The sequence below is a fragment of the Phocoena phocoena genome, chromosome 15 (genome assembly GCF_963924675.1).
Source record: "Phocoena phocoena chromosome 15, mPhoPho1.1, whole genome shotgun sequence".
In the NCBI taxonomy this organism is placed as follows: Eukaryota; Metazoa; Chordata; class Mammalia; order Artiodactyla; family Phocoenidae; genus Phocoena; species Phocoena phocoena.
Window position 1 is genome coordinate 3,130,570 of NC_089233.1, and position 21,332 is coordinate 3,151,901.

At 60.0% G+C, this 21,332-nt stretch overlaps 1 protein-coding gene across 1 annotated transcript in view; it reads left to right on the forward strand.

Moving 5' to 3' along the window:
* SDK1 (sidekick cell adhesion molecule 1) overlaps window positions 1–21,332 on the forward strand; it is a 539,765-nt gene that overhangs the window by 492,517 nt on the left and 25,916 nt on the right. Inside the window, exons 36-40 of the mRNA XM_065892294.1 lie at window positions 3,673–3,788; window positions 5,608–5,794; window positions 7,541–7,678; window positions 14,663–14,824; window positions 15,390–15,515. Of these exons, the coding sequence (XP_065748366.1) occupies window positions 3,673–3,788; window positions 5,608–5,794; window positions 7,541–7,678; window positions 14,663–14,824; window positions 15,390–15,515 (729 nt within the window). The remainder of the gene's footprint in view (window positions 1–3,672; window positions 3,789–5,607; window positions 5,795–7,540; window positions 7,679–14,662; window positions 14,825–15,389; window positions 15,516–21,332) is intronic.

Here is a 21,332-nt window from a genome sequence, read left to right on the forward strand (position 1 = left end):
CTTACAAAGAGTGAAAGGCAAAACCGAGCATGGTCTGGCCTGGTCCAGCAGCAGCAGTTCCAGCCCCCGGACGCCTGTCAGTCGTGACGCCGGCAGCCGCCCCGCCCCGCAGCTCTCCACTGCTCCATCCCTGCCTCCCCGGCCCATGGTCCCGTGTGAAATCCCCCCCATTCCTGAAGAGCCAGCTAGGTGTTCTGTTTCCAGGAAAGGCCCCACGTCCCCCAGCCACAGAGGTGACCCCTCGTGGCCCTTTGACCCTGTCCTCACATCCCACCTGGTACTGTGACTACTGTGAATTATGTCTCCTGTTGAACCTGTCTTGTCCAGCCTTGTGTCCACCCGCCCCGCCGAGCTAAGCCGAGGGCCTGGTTGATATTCAGGAAAACGTCAGCAAAGTTGCTCCGTGGCGACAAATCACCCCCGAGTCTCAGCACCTGAAACACCCCCTATGTTTTCTCCTGCGCGTCCCTGTCCTTCACGGTCAGCTACATCCCTCGTGCTCCCAGACACAGATGGGGATCTGGGGGCCCCGCTGGTCTGGGGGTGGGGAGAGGTCGGCGCTATGGAACACTGTGGAAGCTCCTGCTGGGAAGTGCCCTGCATGTACTGCTCCCCCGTCGTCAGCCAGGCCGGTGTCGGAGGCATGCAGCTCCCTCAGGGGGGACTGTCTGCAGGGCGGGTGGGCGCCCCCCGCAGCACCACAGGGGCAGAGTGAGCGGGCGAGCGGGGGCCGGATGGTGAACGGTCCCACTCGAGCAACTGACAAGCCCCTGCCCTCCCAGCCTCGGCTGTCTACCAAATGCCTTTGAGGCGTTGTTTCCTCCCCTTGCCGTGGTTTCAGCACACGGGTGCCTGTCCAGCTGCCTCCCTGGAGCAGAGGTTCTGAAAGGTTGACGTGAGCCCAGGGCCGCCCAGGGTCTGCGGGACGCAGAGCCAGCAGCCCGTGGGCCAGCGTCCCCTGTCAGCAGCAAGTCTACACCGGGTCAGGGCAGCCACCGTGTATCCCTGATGCCTGGTGGCCACGTCGGGGCCGAGCAAGCCGGCCAAAGTGCTGCCCTCGCTGCTCCGTGGGACCCGCCCGCCGGGTCCAGCCCACAGCACCCAGCTGTGCAGCGCCTCTCCCAGCGCTCAGCCAGAATCCCAGAAGATTCCAGAAACCACTGGGATTCCACTACTGCTATCAGGTGCAAGGAGCCCCCAGAAGTCCAGGAAGCTTCTCTATCACCGCCCTGCCCGGACCTCTCTCCGGGGCTGGGGTGGCGGGAGCGATCCCTCAAGGCCGGTGGGTGACAGCTGTGGGAAAGCGTCGTCTGCCTGGGCCAAGACGCCGGATGGAGAGAATCTCCGCTCTGTGCCCTAACCCTGCACCCGCCCTCCAGCGCTGTCCGTGGGCAATCTGCGTATCAGCAAACGCCAGGGACCGCCAGGCCAGGCCAGCGTGCTTTTAAAAACGAATTTCATGCATTTTAACACAGCATTCTGAGCAGATGTTCGCGTGCGCCGTACTCCACGAATGCTAAGGTTGGAGAACAAGAGGATCACGATCCATCAGACGCTCCATCGGTTTCCAAACTGAGCACCTTCGTGACAGAAAAGGATTGCACTGGGGGTGTAGACAGACGGCCTTCCTGCAAGTCAGGGTCTCCCGTCAGGGTGGAGACCCTGAGGATCTCAGGAACCAAAAAAAAAATAAGTCTTGAAACTGACGTGCTTTTGCTTGGTGTTCACCTAGGTTTCTCCCTCCCCTGCTGTGTTAGCATCACAAAAGTCCTTGTCACCTGCAGCATTTTTTTGGCAGGAAGGGGCTGTGCTGTAGGACAGCTGGGGGGCGTGGAGACAGCTCAGCCTGGGGACAGTGGCGTCTGGGGCTCAGCCGCCCAGGACGGGACCGGGGGTGGCGGTGGAGGGAGGCTTTGTCCAGCCCGTGTGGACCCCAGAGCCGTCGTGGGCCCTGGGTTTGGCTGTGCTTCGAGAGGGAAACTTGGGGGACTGGGGCGACCCCGCACAGATGGTCCTAACCCACCACCAGGGTAATGGCTGTGCTCAAATTTGCCTTTCACGTTCTAATCGTACAACAGGAATTTTGTGATAGAGTCGCCCACGGCAAACATGCAGAAGACATTAACTTTATTTATGTTTTGGATTATTAATGTGGCTGTTAAAATTTCTCCGGCTAGTTTTGATTGAATTGTTTTTTTGTGCGATTCTGTTGTTTAATGGAGTGGTAAATCAGAATTTCTGATAATGAGGCCAAGCATCTGTCACAACAACCTGGTGTGGGTTATTAACATTTCCATTAACGGCAGGGTGGGCAGTGATGATACAGGATCCACGCAGTTAGAGCAAAATAAATAGTTGGTGTCAGGCTGAGTGGGTGTTAATTACTATTTTATTCTACACTGGTGGTGGGGAAGATGCGGGGGAGGGGTGCCTCAAGGAGGTCATCCTCTCCCCAGGAGGCCTCTCCAGAGAGACCGTGAGCTGGGCGGTCTCCCTCCAGCGCTGACCACTGACGCGTGGTCCTTTCCATTCATGGCCCTCAATAGACTTGAGTCAAGAGGCAGCGCCCTGGCTGCAGGCAGGGCCGTGGAATGTGAGGGTGCTGGGTTGGCGCCCTGGCCCTGCTGCAATGTCCCCCGACAGCTCCGTGGAGCTCCGCAGGGTCCAGCCCAGCGTGAAGTTCACTGGGGGAGGGGTCACCCAGGTGGGAGGAAGGAGTAGCTCCTGGGAGGCAGAGGACAGGTGGGCCAGAGGGGAGAAATGTCCCCAGATGTACACGTGCGTCCTCTGCGTCATTCCCAACTTACCCGCGGCTGCCTGCGATGCCACGAGGCCATGGCCATGGCGCCTTGTCAGTCACCTTTCACCTTTGGTCTGCAGAGTGTGGCCCTGCTGACACCAACACAGCACCCAGGGGCCCTCGGGGTTGGGAGGGAAGGAGTGGGACCGGGTCCTCCTGGGGGGCGCGGAGCTGTGGCCTCTGTGCTCCGCTCCTGGGAAGGGGCAGACCCGGGTCTGCAGGCGTCAGCTCCACCTGGAGCACGGCTTCGTACCCAGGATCCGGGACTCGTGGTGGGAACACAGATGCCTTTCTTTATTTATTTTTGGCCGCGAGGCCGGTGGGATCGTAGTTCCCTGACCAGGGATCGAACCCAGGCCCTCGGCAGTGAAAGCGCAGAGTCCTAACCACTGGGCCGCCAGGGAGCGCCCATAAATGCCTTTATTTGCTCCGAGTTCCACCTGGAACTGAGCATCTCCCTCAGTTATGAATGTGGCGACGTACCAGTGACACATCACTGGGGCCTGGGACTCTCTCAGCAGCAGGGCCCCCGGGTGTGCCCCCGGGTGTGCCCCCGTCCCGGCGAGGTTGGATGTTGCCGCGCCATCTCTGTTCATCCCACCTGACCTCAGAGGCGTCGCTCGAGCAGCTCCTAAGCCTGGCTTCAGGGCTCAGTCACAAGCACGAGCGCGTGGGTTGCCGTGTCACACCTTCGTTTCCAAAGCTCTGCTGTGTCTCGATATAATCGGTTTTCTTTGGGATTCTCCAGATTTTATTTCATGCGTTTAAAGGCGCGGTTCTGAGAAGGGTTTGTGGTCATGCTGGCAGACAAGCTGGGTGGTCCAGGGCAGGGTCTCGGGACTTCTCAGCGGACCCCGCTGCTCTCTCCGCAGCCCCAGCCATGGCTCCACAGCACGTGCAGGTGGACCCACTCACGGCCAGCCAGCTGGAGGTCACGTGGGACCCGCCGCCACCCGAGAGCCAGAACGGAAACATCCAGGGCTACAAGGCAAGGCGCCCTCTCGCTTGGTTTGCCTCTTCCTTCCAGGTCACTTGCGGGCCAGGGTCGGTGGCCTGAATCCCCAGATCTCCCGAGGGCTCCGCTGAGACCCTGGCCGCTTCTGCCTCCCGTCCTGACTCAGGCCGACAGGCCCTCGGCCCCCAGCCGGGCGGCTGGGACGGGCTCAGCCTGACCTTGCCTCTGGCCTGGGAGAGCGGAGCCCAGTTCCCCGCGCGGCCAGCAGCACCTCCCGCCCCCTGCACCCCCTCTGGGAGTCCCCACCGCCTTTGCTGACAGTAAAAGGGAAGCCCTCAGGAGAACAGGTTCCCCCCGCACCAAGCCCTGCCCTGGGTCCGAGTCTCTTGTTTGGTAGGTGCAGGATGGGGTCCCAGGATTTGCGTGCTCCTGGGAACCTCACTTTGAGAACCCTTACACTGCACTGTCATGAGCCCACATTAAATATCCCAGAGGTGGGATCCAAGGAAGGCAGCAGCCGTTGCAGTCCGAGCATCAGGTGATGAACAATGACACAGAGTTGGCGGGGGCAGGAAGCCCCCCGCAGTGTTCCACCTCCAACATCACCCCTGCGTAGGGGGCTCGGACCCCGTGAGATCAGCTAAAACCGTCCGGAAGTGCCGTCCCTTGAAAATTCCCCACCTTCCTCCGGAGTGAATCCGGTCTGTCGAGCCCAAGTTGAACAGTCATCAGAATCCATGGGCTAGCCTACCCTGAAGACTATTGGACCAATTCAGTGTCCCTTTAAAAATGACATTTGTAGGTGTTCTGTGAAAATATATACCATCCTCCATGGCAGGGCACCTGCAGTGATGAATGAGGTAACGGAAAGTCCCCTGAGCCCGGAGCCAAGGTGCTATTTATGTATGTCCAAAACATGTTTCCTAATTTCCTAATGACAGAGACATTGAACCTGGATATTGAGTTCAGGTTAGTAAGGCCTGTTCCAGCAGAGCGTCTCATCTGGCCAGTTCAGAGCAGAAGCTGAACTGCGTCTTGCAGGTAGATACGGCGAGGCGCCCCCGCAGCTCCGCTCCAGCCTGGCCGGGCATGGGGGCACGGGAGAGCAGGCCCCGGGCTTCGGCTGCCCTGCGCGTGGGCCAGCGGCTCTCACGGCCCGGCCTGTTGTAGGCCCACAGAGCCGAGGTGGATCCGTGGATGGGGGTTGTCTGTGGGTGGCCTGGATGGCACTGGCTTGGGCAGCGGTTCTCGGCCAGCTGTCTAGGGAAACAGTTCTGACGACCTTAGAAAACCTTTGTACGCGGGCATAATGTTCGCCCACGGGCGCATTAAAAACTAGACGAGAAGAAACGGAACCCAGGAGAAACAAGGGCTGCTCCAGCAGGGCTGAGCCCTACGTGGTTCATCTCCACGTTATTTTTGGCTGTTTTAGTATCCAGAGTATGGGGTCACATTGATCCAAGCCTTCGATCTCAGCCTTAAAGAAAACGTGGGAGCATAGGGTAGAAGCTGGGGGCTTGTTCTACCCACAGGCTGGAGCAGGGGGTAGATTGGTCTCCCTTCTGTCCAGAAGCTTGGGGGAAGGGGCAGGGCCCCCACAGCCAGCCCTGTGAGAGAAAAGGCACTTTCCTGGCAGCCGAAGGAGATGCCACCGAAATGCCACCTCCATCCTCAGGCCCCGTCCACCCTGGCCTGGCCTCAGCCACCCCCGACTCTGCAGAGCACAGCTCGGCCCCCGGGAGCACTCAGGTCCCCTCTGGCTCAGTGGCCACCTGCCCCCAGGCTGAGGAACAGAGGGGGCGCCACCCCTTCCCTCCCACGCTGGCCTCCAGCCTCCGGCTCTTTCTGGCAGATCTACTACTGGGAGGCGGACAGCCGGAACGAAACGGAGAAGATGAGGGTGCTGTTCCTGCCCGAGACCACGGCGAAGCTGAAGAACCTCACCAGCCACACCAAGTACCTGGTCAGCATCTCGGCCTTCAACGCTGCTGGAGACGGGCCCAGGAGTGACCCCCGGCAGGGCCGGACCCACCAGGCCGGTAGGAGGACACGTGTTTCCTTTCCACAGCCTGGGTCACCTCCCTGCCCTGCTGTTCCCCGACCCTCCCTCTCCATTCCCTCGGCTCTCCGCTCTGCCTGTCCTGTAAGCCAGATCCCGCGTAGCTGGGAATTTCTGGGTCCGATTCGTGTGGTGTCCCCAGCGCCCAGCCCAGGCCTGCTGCGTGGAGCTGCCCCGTGAACATTCACCAGTGTGAGCAGCGTGGGCAGTGGGGGGCCGGGCTTCCATCTGCACAAGGCCTCATCTGTCACCGGCAGGACTTGCTCCAGGCCCCCGGGGGATTCTCTCTGGGTCCAGATCCCGGGGCAGGGGGAGCTCCTTGTATGTTGATGTGCTGAGCCCAGGCCGCAGTGTTAGCCCCCCCGGGCCTCTGGGCCACAGAGTCCCCTGGAAGCAGCTGGCAGGCCGTCTCTCAGACACACGCCCCGCGCAGGTCCTAGGGCGTGGCCGGGCTGCCCTGCTGGGGGTCACACTGCCCGTGACCTCCTCTCCTGATCTGGGGTACGTTCTGAGCCGCTCACTCACTCTCCTGGCGACTCGCAGAATCCCTAGTGGTCTGGGGCGCTTCCTGAGGCTGACCAGGCTTCCCGAGGGAACGGCGGCTGGGCCCTGGGTCCCGGGAGCTCTGGGGCCTTCTTGAGATGCAGGGAGTGGAAGGCTGGCAGTGTAAGTTAGGGAGCCCGTGGGGCACAGACCCACCGGCTCCGGGATCCCCAAACCTCTGTGGGTTCAGCCTTCCCGGGAACAGGGGCTCCTGAGAGTCAGGCCCCCTGGGAGATGACCATAACTGCATTTCAGGGACTGCGTCCTCGGGGCCCGTCCAGCAGCCCGGGAGGGGCTGTCTGTAGACTGTGGGCTCTGAGCGGGAAGGGTATGGGCGGACCTGTGGGGCCGAGGGTAGGAGGTGGAGGCCCTCGGGCGCTGCGGGCCTGGCGGGTCACAGGGCCAAAGGGCCCCCAGGGACGGGGGAGGACGGAAGGGGGGCAAGTGGGGCCGATATAGTGGGCATTTCTGAGCACGGAGGGGAACCCAGCTAGGGGGGCGTCAGTGCCCACTGGGGTAGGGGCAGCTCTGGGTGCCAGCACCCACCCGGCCCTCCCACGGGGCCCAGGCAGACGGGAGCCGCGGGCGGGGTCGGCATCCTGCCCGGCCACACAGCCTGCCTCTGAGTCTGCCAGGAGCTTCTTCCAGCTCAGGGTGGCGCGTGAGCTCCCCCATCCCCAGACCAAGGGGGACTGGGAGATGGCCGGGCGCCCGTGGGATTTCAGATGAGGACCAGTGTGCAGGGGTGTCCTCAGAGGCTCTGGGCCCCCTAGGCGGGGAGGGGAGGGGAGGGGAGGGGAGGGGAGAGCCCACCGCCCCACCCCCGCGGAGGAGCAGAACTGGAGCCCGTGGAAACCTCCAGCAGGTGCTAGAAGATGGCGCTGTCTGCACCTCATTTTCTGTTTCCATTATTCGTGTTTATGCCTTTGTCATTTCACCTCTCAGGCTCCTTTGTGTTTAAACACTGCCGTTTTCTCTGCTCTTCTCGGGAGGCTCTGAGTTTCTGATTTTGACCCTGGGAAGTTCGGAGATGACCAATAAATCTCCTTTTCATCCACGGCATTGAGACCTCACTAAGTTGGAGTTACCATCTAATAAGATCCCTATTCCACACGGAGGCGTAGACACGTATGTAGACGACGTAACGGGGCTTTGGTGACTTCCTCTCTGTCCTGTCCTCCAGCTCCCGGGACCCCCAGCTTTCTGGCATTCTCGGAAGTAACCTCCACCACGCTGAATGTTTCGTGGGGGGAGCCCACGGCAGCCAATGGCGTCCTGCAGGGCTACCGAGTGGTGTACGAGCCCTTAGCACCTGTCCAAGGTAAGCCTCCCGGCTGCGTGACACCTACCGTCCACATGGCACGGCTCTGGGAGGGGCGGGTGAACCGACTGAGCGCGTCCGGGGCTCCACACGGCCCCTCCGCAGGGCCCCTGACCCGGCCTCCTTATTACCCAAGCCTCTCCTGCTGCGCCTGCCATCTCAGCGCTCGTCCCACCCTGGGTGCCGCAAGCTGGAGCCACGTGGGCAGCTGGGCCCGGACGCTTCCCTTCGGTGCTCCTCCGGGGCTGCCCTCATTCTTCTGTTTACTCAGCGAGGTTTTTGTTTGTTTTTTGTGTCGGGGGTGGGGGTTTTGGGCCCGCACCTTGCGGGATGTTTCCCCACCGGGGACTGAACCCGGGCCACCGCAGTGAAAGTGCCACGCACTAACCACTAGACTGCCAGGGAACTCCGCTCAGCAAGTCTTTTTTAAGCGCCTGCTGTGTGCCAGGTGCCGTTCTAGATGCTGGAGTCTGTGGATCCAGGGAAGCTGGGATCTGAGCTGACCTGTTCATCGAGATCCTTGCTTTCCTGAGTGCAGTGAGCTACGCTCCAAGGAGGAAAGAGCAACACACACACACACACACACACACACACACACACACACACACACACACAAGTCTGATAGTGATCAGCGCCACGAGGAGGAGAGTGGGACTGTGTGAGAGCCTCGGGCGTGGAGCGGGGACAGGCGCTGAGAGACAGGAAGGGCCCAGGCGCCCAGCGTCCGAGGCGAGACTGGCCCACAGTGGCTCGGTCACGCGGGGCCTGCAGGGAGGGGGCAATGTCAGTCGTCCGGGCGGCTGCAGGGCCAGTGACATGGGGCCGAGGTGGAGCCAGAGGCACCGGGTCTGAGTTACAGGAGACCGGGATCCCCGGCTGAATCAACCCCCAGCGCCACCAGGGGAGCTGGCAGGGGGCTCCGGGCGGGGATAATGGACGGGAGAGGAGACGACAGGTGCAGGGGTGGACAGGGTGGGCGGGAAGGAGCTGGGCCGTGACGGCATGGCTCTGTCCCTGCGCCCCTGCTGTAGTTGGTGCCGCCAGCTCTGTGTTGATTTGATCTCTTATCCACTCATCTCTGCCCGCTGCCCCACTCCCAGAGCTCACACTGAGGGCCAAGCGGGCATTCTTCTCTGTCCCCACTGTGTGCCCGGCACTGTGGTGCAGAGAAGGGAGGTGAGGCCCTGGTCATAGACACAGACAGACTGTAGAAATTATGGATTATTTAATGTCTGGGAGGAAAAGATATCACCAACACATCAAATGATATTGGCTCTCCATTTAAAGCCGTGATAAAAGTTTCCTTTTAAAACAAGCACATTCAAGTAATACAGGGAGTGGATTCGAAGAAGAAACGTTAAGCCCTAGATTTTATTTCATCGAGTCTACACCGCCATGGCCTGGGAGGTTCATTGTTATTTTATGAAGCGCTGAGAAAGAAAAAATGCTTCCACTAAACCACAGCCCAGTCCTCTTGAAGCATCAGTTCCAAGCTGCATCCCAAATCAGAGATGTAAAAATGCGAGGGGGAAAAAGCGCGTCTCAGAAAATCGATGAACTTAGGTAAATAGCAGTAGAGGTGACAGAGGGTCCTTCCTGTCTCTCACATGAACTTAGGTAAATAACAGTAGAGGCGACGTGTGGAAACGGTTTGTAGAACAGCCAAGAGGCTGGGGACCCGCACTGATTCAGCGCGCTCTGCTGTATCTTTCCAGGACCCAGCGCCTGTCTGGGGACAGGTGGCCTGGGCGTGGCTTGGGTCAAGGTCCGGAAGGAGACGGGCCACATTCCCGCCCGTTAGGTAGGGAGGGAGGGCCAAGAATTGCTGGAGGCTTCCGTTTTGCTCACCGGCGTTCCCTGCACATGCATGCACGCGCACAGATTCCACGAGCCCAGGTCCCAAACACCTTTTCAAGGATATTAACCCACTGGTGCCATTCAGATGAGAAAGGGTTGCCAAGAACGGTGCCTGACTGGCCTCCGCCTCCGTCCTCACCCCAGACCGTGAGTGAGGTTTCCCACGCTTCCTCCGGCAAGTGACTGACAGCTGAGCAGACCATCTGTGTGGGTGGGTTTGCACAGTCTTTCCAGAAACCCCACGGCCCACAGCTGTCTCCTTGGCCTCCCGGCGAGGCCACCGCCGGCCGGATTCTGCAGCGGGGCCTGGCTGTGCCCCCCGTTACCCTCTTCTGCACGGTCAGGCGCTAGAATTGCTGCAGAGCTTCCCCACGCCCGCCCCCCGCCCCCGCCTCATCGCCGGGGGCGCAGCAGCAGCTCCGGTTCCCGGTGTCCTCGGGGCCGCTCGTTTGTTTCACATTGTGTGGACACTCAGGTTCACCACGAGCAGCTCACAGGGTTCTCCCGGTGCCCCCGTCAACGCGACCCCACCGAGCGCGCCGACCGGTAGGCGCTGCCCCTCCGGCACTGGCTACACAGCAGGCCGCACCCACCGCTCTCGTGCGTTCTCTCCTCATTCTCAGCACAGCCCTGCAGGGTGCACCGCATCTGTCCTCACGCCACAGACAAAGCGGGCGGGCTGGGCTGCCCTGGTGGTGCAGTGGTTGGCGGTCCGCCTGCCGATGCAGGGGACACGGGTTCGTGCCCCGGTCCGGGAAGATCCCACATGCCGCGGAGCGGCTGGGCCTGTGAGCCATGGCCGCTGAGCCTGCGCGTCCGGAGCCTGTGCTCTGCAACGGGAGGGGCCACAGGAGTGAGAGGCCCGCGTACCGCAAAAAAAAAAAAGAGCAGTCGGGCTTCGGGACCTTAAGACGTTGTCCACGGCCTACCATGGGGGAACGGGGGGAGAGGAGGGATTCGAACCCAGGCGGGCAGGTTCAAGAGCCGAGGTCTTATCTGTCACGTGATGGGGAACGTCCGGAGTTTGTCAGGAAATCGTCTTGCTTCCCAGCCGCGGGTGGGGCTTGCCGTTCCCTGGAGTGACAACAGGTGGAGTCGCTTCGGTCACAGCAGTCTTCGCCTCGTTTCACAAGTAGCGAGACGCCCGCCGTCCGCAGCAGCGTCCCTTGTCTGTGGGGAGGCCCGCTGCTCTCAGCCTGGGTCTCCGGCCAGTGTGCCAGCCCTGCCATCGGAGCAGGGACGGGGGCTCAGCCCTGCGCTCACTCAGCCGCCGCCCCGGCTCCTGCGCCCTCAGCAGCAAACTGTCCAGACGCCAGGCTCTGGCTGTGCACATCCCAGACCCACTGACGCCTGCTTGCCTGTCGAGTGGCCGGTCCAGGGCTGGGGCTACCCCACGTGACGGTGACGGTGACAGGAAGCGTCCAGTCCCGCCTGAGGCGTCGCAGGGCTGCCTCTAGCACCAGGCCGGCACTAAGCCGGGCCGCCAACCGCAGGCCACCCTGCCCCCTGACAGCTCAAGCCTTGCTCCCGCTGGGGTGAGGCTGGCCACAGGCCTCGAGCCTCCCCCGGCCTCCGTGGCAACCAGCAAACACCCCTTCCCCAGGAGCAGAGCTCACCGACCCACTGCCCTGGTGCCGCCCTGGTGACCCTATGACCTTCCCGAAGTGCCCCACTCACGGCCAACCCGGCATCACGTCCCAGGATCCCACCACGAGCCCTTCTGGACCACGGCCTCTGCCAGAACCCCTGACTTAGCCAGATGTACACTAGTCCTGGGCCCTTCCAGCAGCCATGGCTGGCAGCCCGAGAGGAGCACGGCCCGGCCGCAGTGGGGCCGTAAGGAGGCCGTCACGTGGGGCGTGGGCAGTGGCTGCCAGTGGCGGTCCTGCTGGGGGGTGTCATGGGTCGAGCACAGGAAGGCCCCAGATCAAGCCCATTGCGTTCCTCCAGACTCGGCCGCGTGACTCGCAGTGGCCACTGGGGCAGTAGCCGTCGTGGGGCGGGCGGAGGGGTGGAGAGCATTTGCACGCGGGAGGCACCCTGTCCTCTCGTGGACACGCCTGAGCCGGCCCTCGGGGAGATGCTGGGGACGTGACCTCTCCGTCCTCTTGCCTTGGCGGACAGCCAGCCACCTGCCGGGCACGTGAGGACCAGCCACAGCTGCACGCAGGAGCCCGGCCGCGATCGGCCACGCCAGACGCCTCCCAAGGCCTGACCAGCAGGATGGCGAGCTGAGCTCCACGGTGGCCGCCATAAGCCCTGGGTGCTGGGGCAGCGTGGCCACCGTGGAGTGGGAGAGCTGCAGCCGGGGACCCAGGTGGATCGCAGCGCCCGGAGTTCGACGTGCTTTCGAACAGTCACCGCAGGGTCTGGGATCCGGCCCTCCTGACACTGCTGTGAGGTGGGCACTGCCCACTCAGGACCGACGGGAAACGGAGGCCTGCAGAGGTCCAGTGCATCGTCCGGCGTCACACAGGGAAGAAGTAACAGGCCTGGGACAGGCTCCAGATCCTGGGGCGTCCGCACTCCCCATCCCGCGGGCCGACCCTGCGAGTTTCAGAGGGAACCCGCCCTCTGCCGATCATGGAGCAGCGGCGCTCGCCCTGGGCGCCTCTCTGCCAGGGCTCTTTGGGGCGTTCTCACCTAAGACCGCACCGTTGCCTAGCTGAGCAGGCCCGACACCGTGGACAGAGTCGTGGGTGAGAACAGAGAGGCTGAACGCCAGGCCGTGGCTGTGAAAGCACCACACAGCTTCCCGGACCCGCTGAGGGCAGGCTGCCCGGCACCTCGGGCCCTGGTCCGGCCCTGGCTGCCCTGCGTCCCCACACCTGGGCCCATCCCTCCCCAGCGGCCCCCAGTGCCCCGATTCTATGTCTCCTCCCCTCAGGGCGGCTGGCTGATCTGATGGGTGCGCAGGCCTCTTGGAGGGCGTCTCCTGGAGAAGCCTGGCCCTCACCCCCTTCGCGGTTGGATCTGGGATTTAGGCAGGGAAACATGAAAGTGGGAAGCGGGACTCCGGACCATTTCAGTACTCTCATATGCCTCAGAGGACCCGAGCAGCTCCCAGAGATATGGCTGCAAACGTAGGGAGAAGCTCGAGCATCTTTATATTAACTCTCTGTGGTAACGCCGCTTCCCTTGTGAAGATCACCGAGGATATGATATTTACGTTGATATACACATGCACAAGTCTGTGGTAAAGACAGTAAGAAAGCAGTTGTAAAGCAGTGACCTCCCCCTGGGGTGACCCTTCTTCATGCCCCCTCCCCCAGGCCCGGGCAGCGTCTGGAGGGACACCTGCAGACCCTGGTCGGGCAGCCTGCAGCCCAGGCCCCGGGAACAGGGGCGTCGATGTGGTACTGCAGTGCTGTGGACCCCGGGTCCCTCCACCAGGAAAGTAGGCCTGGCTGCATGGGGAGCCCCCAGGCCCTCGGAACACTGAGCCGTGTTCTTGGGAATCTGATTCCATAGAAGAGCTATTTTTGTTTTCTTACGCGTTTGAAATGGAAGTATTTCAGGCAACTGCACCCTGAGGTTTGGAGTAGAGGGTGGTTTTAAAGTTGACTGAATAAATAAGACACTGACGTGGTTGGGATGGGGGAGGGGGAGGGAAGCGGACTAGCTCCACCTCTTGGCGGGACAGAGTTCACGAGATCTGTGCACGGGGTTGGTTTTGCTCTGAGGAGAAGGAGGGCATTTTTCAACAAAAGAAGGGGCTGCTCTCCAGGAAAACTATCTGGCAGGATCCCGCGTGTGTTCACTGGTGACGGTCAACCATGGGTGCGGACTCATCCCTGAAACCCCGTTCTGGAGCGATGCAGCTGAGGGGCGGCCTCTCTGTGCAGAAATGGCCCTGCTTCTCTACCGAAAAGCTCCAATCACGCAAGAGCGGCCCAAATTGCTCCGAAACAACTTGGAAGAGAATCAGGTCACTGAACAAATGTTTCATAAAAGGCGCAACATGAAGACGGTAAGCCCACTAGAAGGGCTTCTAGAGGCCTGTAGGATCAGAGGAATCTCCTTTGATGACTCTGAAAGCTGGACCCACTTTGTAGCGAGGACGCACGTTGTTGGGCTCTTCTGAGGTCAAGGCCACCCTAGGATTCAAGGTGCAGATAACACCGGCCGGTCGCAGCGAGGGCAGGTGGCCCCTTGGTCTTGGGAAGCACGGCCGTTCTCTGTGTACGGGACACGGTGGCGCAGACGCCGGACCCAGGACAGCAGGCACCCGGCGCGGCTCTTCCGCACGACCTCTGCTGACTCACAAGTCCTGGAATTGCCCCAGCCTGACACCCTCCTCCAAGAGGTGCCCGACAGACATCGGTGTGTTGAAGGCTCTGAGAAGTCCCGCAGTCTAGAGCTTATGTAGCTTTTTTGTTTGAATGCTTCATTTTCAGACTTGTTTTACCAAAGAACCCTATTTTCCCTTCTGGAAAATGCTGCGTTTGTGTACTTTTCAGTTTGTATCCCCCTGCCAAAGTGTCCAACCTCTATTTTCTAATTAAACCTAGTACACCCAGCATCACATCTGCTCGGTGTGAGGGAAGCGTCTCTGTGCTGGCACAGGTCTGTAGAGCTGCGTCACCACCACTCTCTGTGGTGACAGGTTCGTCATGTTTCAGGGTCTGTGGATGAAGTTGTCACGCGTTGCCAAAGCCTTTAGGCGGCAGAGTGGGCCCCGTGGGGGGGCCGCCTGCAGCCCATGCAGAGCCTTCCTCCATCTTCCTCCTCCACATTCTGTCCCCCGACTAAGTTGGGAAGCCCGAGGTCGCCTCCGACGTGACACAGGGCTTTGTGCGGCTCCGAGCCATGTGGGGAGGGACCCTCCAGACGTCAGGGGCCTGCCCCCACCTTGGTGCCTGTCGCCGGGGTTCTCTCCCCCACCCCAGCGTGGCCAGTGAGCCGGGGCCTCCTCCCGTGTGCTGTGAGGGTGGTTCTTCCCCGTGTCAGCACCCACTTACCAAGCTTAGACTCTAATGGCACTTATGTGTGCTGAAAATCGGCCATTACCACCATTTACAGTCCCAGTGGTAAGAAACGCTTCCTCAGCAAACCTCGCGGCCTCCTGGTTATTAGAGCTGAAGAGACGGTGCTCAGGGCCCCTCTTGCCCTTCCCTGCGGCTCTAGGGGTGAGCAAGGTGGTGACGGTGGACGTGAAGGGGAACTGGCAGCGCTGGCTGAAGGTGCGCGACCTCACCAAGGGGGTGACCTACTTCTTCCGAGTGCAAGCACGGACCATCGCCTACGGGCCCGAGCTGCGGGCCAGCGTCACGGCCGGGCCGGCCGAGGGTGAGTATCGGGCCTCCTTCGTCCGGTCAGGGCTTGGTCTGCACTCCCGACGAGCCGTGCTGGACGCTCAGAGCTGGCATCAGCTCAGGACTCTTTTGGCCCCGCCTTCCAAGGCGTGTGTTAACTGAACGTCTGCAGGCGGACGCATTCAGTGTGGGCGAGCAAGTTCTTAGGTGTTGAGTTTGTCCAGTTTGTATTTGTTTTCTGGAAAAAAAGCGAAAAGAAGTGCATTCAATTTTTGAAATAAGATACGTAAGAAAAATTTGAAGTTTTCCTGGCATGAAGAGGAGCCTCGTGGTTTCCACTGCACAAATGCCCTTGGCCTCTGTTTAAGCGCTTTTGGAGGAGAGGGCAGTGGATGGAGAGGGCACCTCCACGCCTCAGCTCTCTTGATGCTCTGATGGACCTGTGAGGCCAGTGTCAGCCCCACCCTGACTTTCAAGATGAGGGACCGGGACTGACCGGGGGTGAGCCCCGCCTGAAGACCTAGCAGCAGAGCTGGCCCCTCTGCAGGCCCCGGAGTCCCAGGCCAAAGCCCACCCGCTCTTTTCTCCTCTGTCCACAGGTTCCCCGGGCTCCCCTCGAGACGTCTCGGTCACCAGATCCGCCTCTGAGCTCACCCTGCAGTGGACGGAGGGCCGCGCGGGCAGGACGCCCACCACGGGCTACGTCATCGAGGCCAGGCCCTCAGGTAGGGCGCGCGAAACCCCGAAACGGTGTCTCTGCATCTGTAAAAGAGGGGATGTGTCAGAGCTTGGGGCCTCCCCGGCCCAGCATCTCCTTGATGACGTGGAGACAGAGGGCATTGACTTGAAATGAGAGGTGCCCTCTCACTCCCCCACCCCCCGTTGTTGTTTTTAAATATTTATTATTTATTTTGGCTGCGCCGGGTCTCCGATGCGGCACACGGGATCTTCGTTGTGGCCTGCGGACTCTTCGTTGCGGCCTGCGGGATCTAGTTCCCTGGCCAGGGATGGAACCCCATTGGGAGCGCGGAGCCCTACCCACTGGACCACTGGGGAAGCCCCCACCGCCCCGCTCTCATAACCACAGCTGCGCTAGCAGCCTCACAGGCATCAGGCCCATGGTGTCCTGGCCACGTTACCCGGGCTTAGGGGGAGGGTGATTGTCACTCAGATACACGTGCGTGAGAACTTAGGGTCACTGAAGGACATTCTCAGCTTAGCGGTGAGACCCGCGAGTGTTTTCAGAGGCTCCGCTCGAGGTCTCAGTGGCGAGTGTCCTGCTCCTTTCGGATCGTCATGGACCTTCCTGTCAGTAGTGAAACCCACACGTCACCCGCCGGGAGCAAGGTTGAGATCCGCCCCAACCCCATCCACCCTAAGAGGGCTTCCGCCTTCTCTCTATTCAAGTAATACCTAAGGGCGGACATCACTGGAAGGTGAAGGATGGTTTGAGTCGGATGTTACAGCTGGAGCTGGGGGGGTATCACCCTCGCAGGAGCCCCGGGCACGTTCACCGCGACCTTCAGACGGCCGTACGGCTCAGCGTGAACGTCCGAGTGTGAAAATACACGGCGTGCCGGGGACGCACTGGGAAAGCGAATCTCCAGGCCCTGCCTCCAGATGGACCACAGCGCCGCGAGCACTTCAGTGTGATGTTTAAAGAAGCTATTAGACCAAGAGGGAAGATCCCCAAAGTTGCAGACGTCACAGGCGTCCCTCCTCCCCACCAAATGGCTTTTGAAAGATTACTGGTTAGAAGTGCCTTCTAGAAACTTCTAAGGAGAAACCTAGTACATAAAACCAAAACAGTTTCTACGTAAAGGTGATGTGAATACTTCTTTGGCTCAAGAATGCCCACGTTCAGCCCCCGGGCCTGGGGGATCCCGACAGTTTCTGATAAGCAGGGCATCTGGCCTTTTCTGGAAATGGAGGGTCCCAAATCCGTGACGGACGGGGCTGGACTCGCCAGAGGCCTCTGTGGTCACTTGTTCCCCCCGTACCTCTGAAAGCAGTGGACCCAGAAGAGCCAGCCAGCTCTCTGCTGGCGACATCTGACCCGGGGCACTTGCGGAGATCAACAAGTGCCGCGGGCTTCCCTGGTGGCGCGGTGGTCGAGGGTCTGCCTGCCAATGCAGGGGACGCGGGTTCGTGCCCCGGTCCGGGAAGATCCCACGTGCCGCGGAGCGGCTGGGCCCGTGAGGCACGGCCGCTGAGCCTGCGCGTCCGGAGCCTGCGCTCCGCAACAGGAGAGGCCACGGCAGCAAGAGGCCCGTGTACCGCAAAAAAAAAAAAAAAAACAAAAAAGAACCACATGCCGTGGCTGAAAGGCCCTGTGAGGTCTGTGCCCAGACTGAGGCAGTGGAGGCTGCACTGGCCTCAGGAGGCAGGCTGCTTGCTCCCCAAATGCAAGGAGAGCGTTTGTTGCAAAGGTTGCCCTGCTCAGGCCCACCAAGGGGCTCCATCAGCTTCGACGGGAAAAAATACGTGTTTATCTTCACTAGCCCTCTAACTGAAACTTAGCTTTCCTTCACTTATAAACACGTGTTAGTTTGCTCGGCTCCTGTAACCGAGTACCAAACACTGGGTGGCTTAGATAATAGAAACGTGTTCTCTCTCAGATCTGGAGGCTGGAACCCCAGATCAAGGTGTCGGCACGGTGGGTTCCCTCTGGGGGCCATCGGGGAGGATCTGGTCCAGGCCTGTCCCCTGACTTCTGATGTGTCACTAACAGCCTTTGGGGGTCCTTGGCTTGTAGCAGAAGCGTCAGCCAGACCCCTACCTTCCTCTTCACGTGGCCTCCTCCCTGCGTTCCTGTGTCCAAACTTCCCCCTTTTAGAAGAACCCCAGTCATACTGGGTTAGGGCCCACCGTCGTGACCTCATCTTAACTAATTACGTCTGCAGAGACCCTGTTTCCAAATAAGGTCGCATTCTGATATACTAAGGATTAGGCCTTGGAGGTATGAATGATGAGGGGACCCAGTTCAACCCATAACCGTAGGTGAGAAGCCACGTAAGTAACTGCAGAACCTGTGAAACCACCAGCGGTAGAAATCACAGCTACGTTCACATCACGTGCCAGGTGTGCAGAGATCTCCCGGGATCGTTCATTCTCACCACGGCGTCGACATTACGGTCGTCTGCAGACCCTGCTAGACCTTCTTATCGAAAGCGTTCATGAAGAAGCGAAGACTTCTGAGTTCCCTGGGATGAGGGTGTCACCTCAATGCCTGTCTCTCCACCACATCTTCCAAAGACCACGTAGCTTAACAAGGGTGCCGAGAAAACCCACGTGATCCAGACTTTCCACGTAACCAGGAGACGGACATGACTGTGAACTTGCGGTTACTGCCAGGCATTTGTGAGCACCACCCATGTAACTGGTTTCCTTTTCAGTTTTATTTTATGCATGAAAACCATTCTGAGATGGGGTCCTTCAGAGTCAGCAGGTTGGCCGAGGGTCCACGGCACCAAGAAAAGGTTAGGAAGCCTTGCTCTAGAGGACACGCACCCAAGACTCCCGCCGAGTCGTTTCCTTCTACCTGAAAGCTTGTCTCCCCGACAAGAGTTAAGGACCCAGTGGACACGTGGCTGTAAAAGGGCCACACGAGGCACCCTTGAGGCGATGGAAACGCTGTGGATCGGTGTTACCGACCAGGGTCCTCGGCCTCCTTCCTCAATAGAAATTGATCAGAGGCCAGACGGGAAATTCAGGCAAGGCTTTACTGGGGCCCCTGCTGCAGCAGGGGCATTCGAGAGCAAGCAGCAGCTTCCCTTGCTTCACTCCCTGACGGGGGCGGGGCAGGGGGGAGCGAGCTTGTTCCTTACATGGGGTGAGGGTAGGGGTGTGTCCAGGAGTCGGGCCGGAGGGGAGACTCAGGTGTTTTGCCCACCTCTTAGGTGATGTAATGTGCAGGGGGCGTGCTTAGTACCTTGTTTTTGCTCCAGTCTCTTCAAAAGCGGCAGTCGGGTTTTGGGGTCTCTGTATCTTTGGGGTCCAGAATTTGTCCCCACTGGGCAAGCACGTAGTTACCTTTAGTCTCATACCGTTTCTTTGGTTTTTGTTTCTCGAGGAGAGACGTGTCCAGGTGCAAGCATTGCAGCGAAGGGTCCCGTCAGGACTGTGTCAGCATCAGTTTCCCGGTCGCGCTGTACCGTAGTTTCCCAACATGACACCCTTGCGGGGGAACGGGGGGTTGGAACACTGGATAAAGGACACCTGGGATGCCTGTGCTAGTTCCCACAGCTGCGTGGGAATCCACAATTATCTCAAAAGAAAAAGCTGAGCTTCAATTTTTTTTTTTTTAATCTCCACGGATGGTCTCCTCACCCTGGCCCGTCAGGTGCACCGTCCCTCTGAAACGAGCACCTCCATGTCAGCGATCGGCCTGCGGGGAACCAGCCAGACGCAGGCGCGCGGGAATCCTAGCCCTAGTGAGCACTCGGGCCGCCCCGGGGTTGGAGGGTGCGTTCTCAGGCTCCCTGGGGAGCTGGTTCACTTCCCCTCGTGCTGCGCCGCTCATCCACCTGCTGTGATGAAGGAAACGGGGTGCTTGGTGGTCACAAGGGCAGCTTCAGGGAGTCTGGAAGGTGATGCAGCACTAATGGGGTGGCGCCCCACACCCGAGGGCCTCGCCCAGACACGAGCCTTCTGCCGGCAGCTGGCGGTCTGACTCCCCGGATCACCACCAGAAGGTGGAAGCTGACCCACGGGGACCAAGACATGCCAGGAAGCTGACCCGGAGGACGCTGTCGTTTCCAGCGAGCCCCGAGGGTTCCGCTTCACTTTCTCAACATTGGAGAGCAGGTTGCCAGCGATTTCGACTGGGCCAGAGCAGCCCGCCGGCCTCACCGTCCAGCCGCTGAAAGTTGAGAGAGACGCCCTCGCCCCCCCCCCCCGCCCTCCCCCCTTAACGGAGGCCTGCTTGGAGTCAGATGAAATGCATTTACGGATTGTCAATATTTAAACACCCTGCCAGTACCTTGGGCTTCGGATCTCAGCTGTCATCTATTACAGGCCTCATTACACAGACCAGTAAACGCTGCATCGTCTCGCTCTCTCCCCGAGGCTCTTTGGCGACACCCTCTCCGGGCAGGGCAGCGGTGTCTGAAGGGAGCTTGGTAGTGGTGTTGGGCCCTGGGAGGGGTAGTTTTTAATAGGGGGCCGCCCGGGTTCCCGTCACCGCGGGCGTCTGGAAAGACTGAGCCCCTTTGTTGGGTGGCCCTGGGGGCCCCAGGCTGCCTGCCATCTCCCCACCAGGCCTCATCTGCATCTTGCCCTTGGAAGGCATGGAGCTCGTCCGCTTGGCTGGCACGGGGACGGTGGCCAGCAGGCTCCAGCGGCCCGGGCAGGTGGCCCTGCAGCTTTGTGCATCTTCACTTGAACCCCTGCAAATTCTGCAGGTGCCCTAACGTGAAAACACCCAATTGAACGGCAGCTGGTGAAATTCACATCGGACTAGGACACACACCCCCGTCACTCCTGGAGAAGGGCAGTCAGCGAGTGTGGACGCGGCCTTGCCGAAGGTTCATTTCTCCGGCTGGGTGAAGGTTTCCTCCCAGTTGGTGTTGCTAAGCTCCCAGGAAGGCAGTGGAAACTATGCAGTGGGCAGATGATTTATTTACACAAATTGTCCCGAGGCATTTTACTGTATAGATCAGGAATCCTAATTTACATATTTACACAATAGACCAGAATGGCACTGAAGGAACTTATTTTCCTCTCCACAGCAGCCGTGAAATACGTATTTAGGATGTACCCAACGCAGGGCAGACATTGTGTTGCTTTTTTCACGTGTAATGTGTTTAGCCCAGAGAGGAGAGGGGGTTACATGGAGCAGGGCCCCTGTCCCCGTGGGCCCCTCCCTGCCCACTTGCGGTCCTCCTGGGGGCCCCCCAGGCCCCTCCCCACTCGCTCTGTCCGCTTCTGATCTTTGCCTGCGGGACTTTTCAACTGAACAAAGAAAAACAATCAGTGCTTTTCAGAAGGTTTAAAATCCATGGAACTTGCCAAGTCAGCGCCTCAGCCCAAGGGCTGCAGCTGCAGTTCTGACTCTGTCACTGGCCTGTGTTCACTTCTTCTCTCCTGTATGACCCCCCCCCCCCCGCCCCCCGCCCCGAGTTGACAGCCTGTCAGGCTCTGCAGCTGTTTCTCTCTGGGCTGGGTCCTGGTCCCAGGCCATCCTTTGCGTTCATCTCATTGGTGTCCTGCCTTCAACAAGGATCGGATAACATACAATTATTTTATCATCAGATGTATTTAGCCTCGGGTGTAAGCCCCACCTGTTTCAGCTCAATTTCCGACCCAGCCCAGTTACACCAAGAGAAATGGCAGCGTTTAAGACATAAGCAGCTCCCAGGCTCGGAGCTGCAAGCCGACGTCATGGCGCTGGTTATGAGTTTAGTGGAACCAGAACCCTTGGGCCGTGAATGACAGTTTCACTCAGCGTGGAGACCCTGCTGGGTTGTCCACGAGGTCAAACGTCTTTCTTGGCGTCTGCCTTGAAACCTGCCATAGACACACGCTTCTGGGCGTCGGCAGGG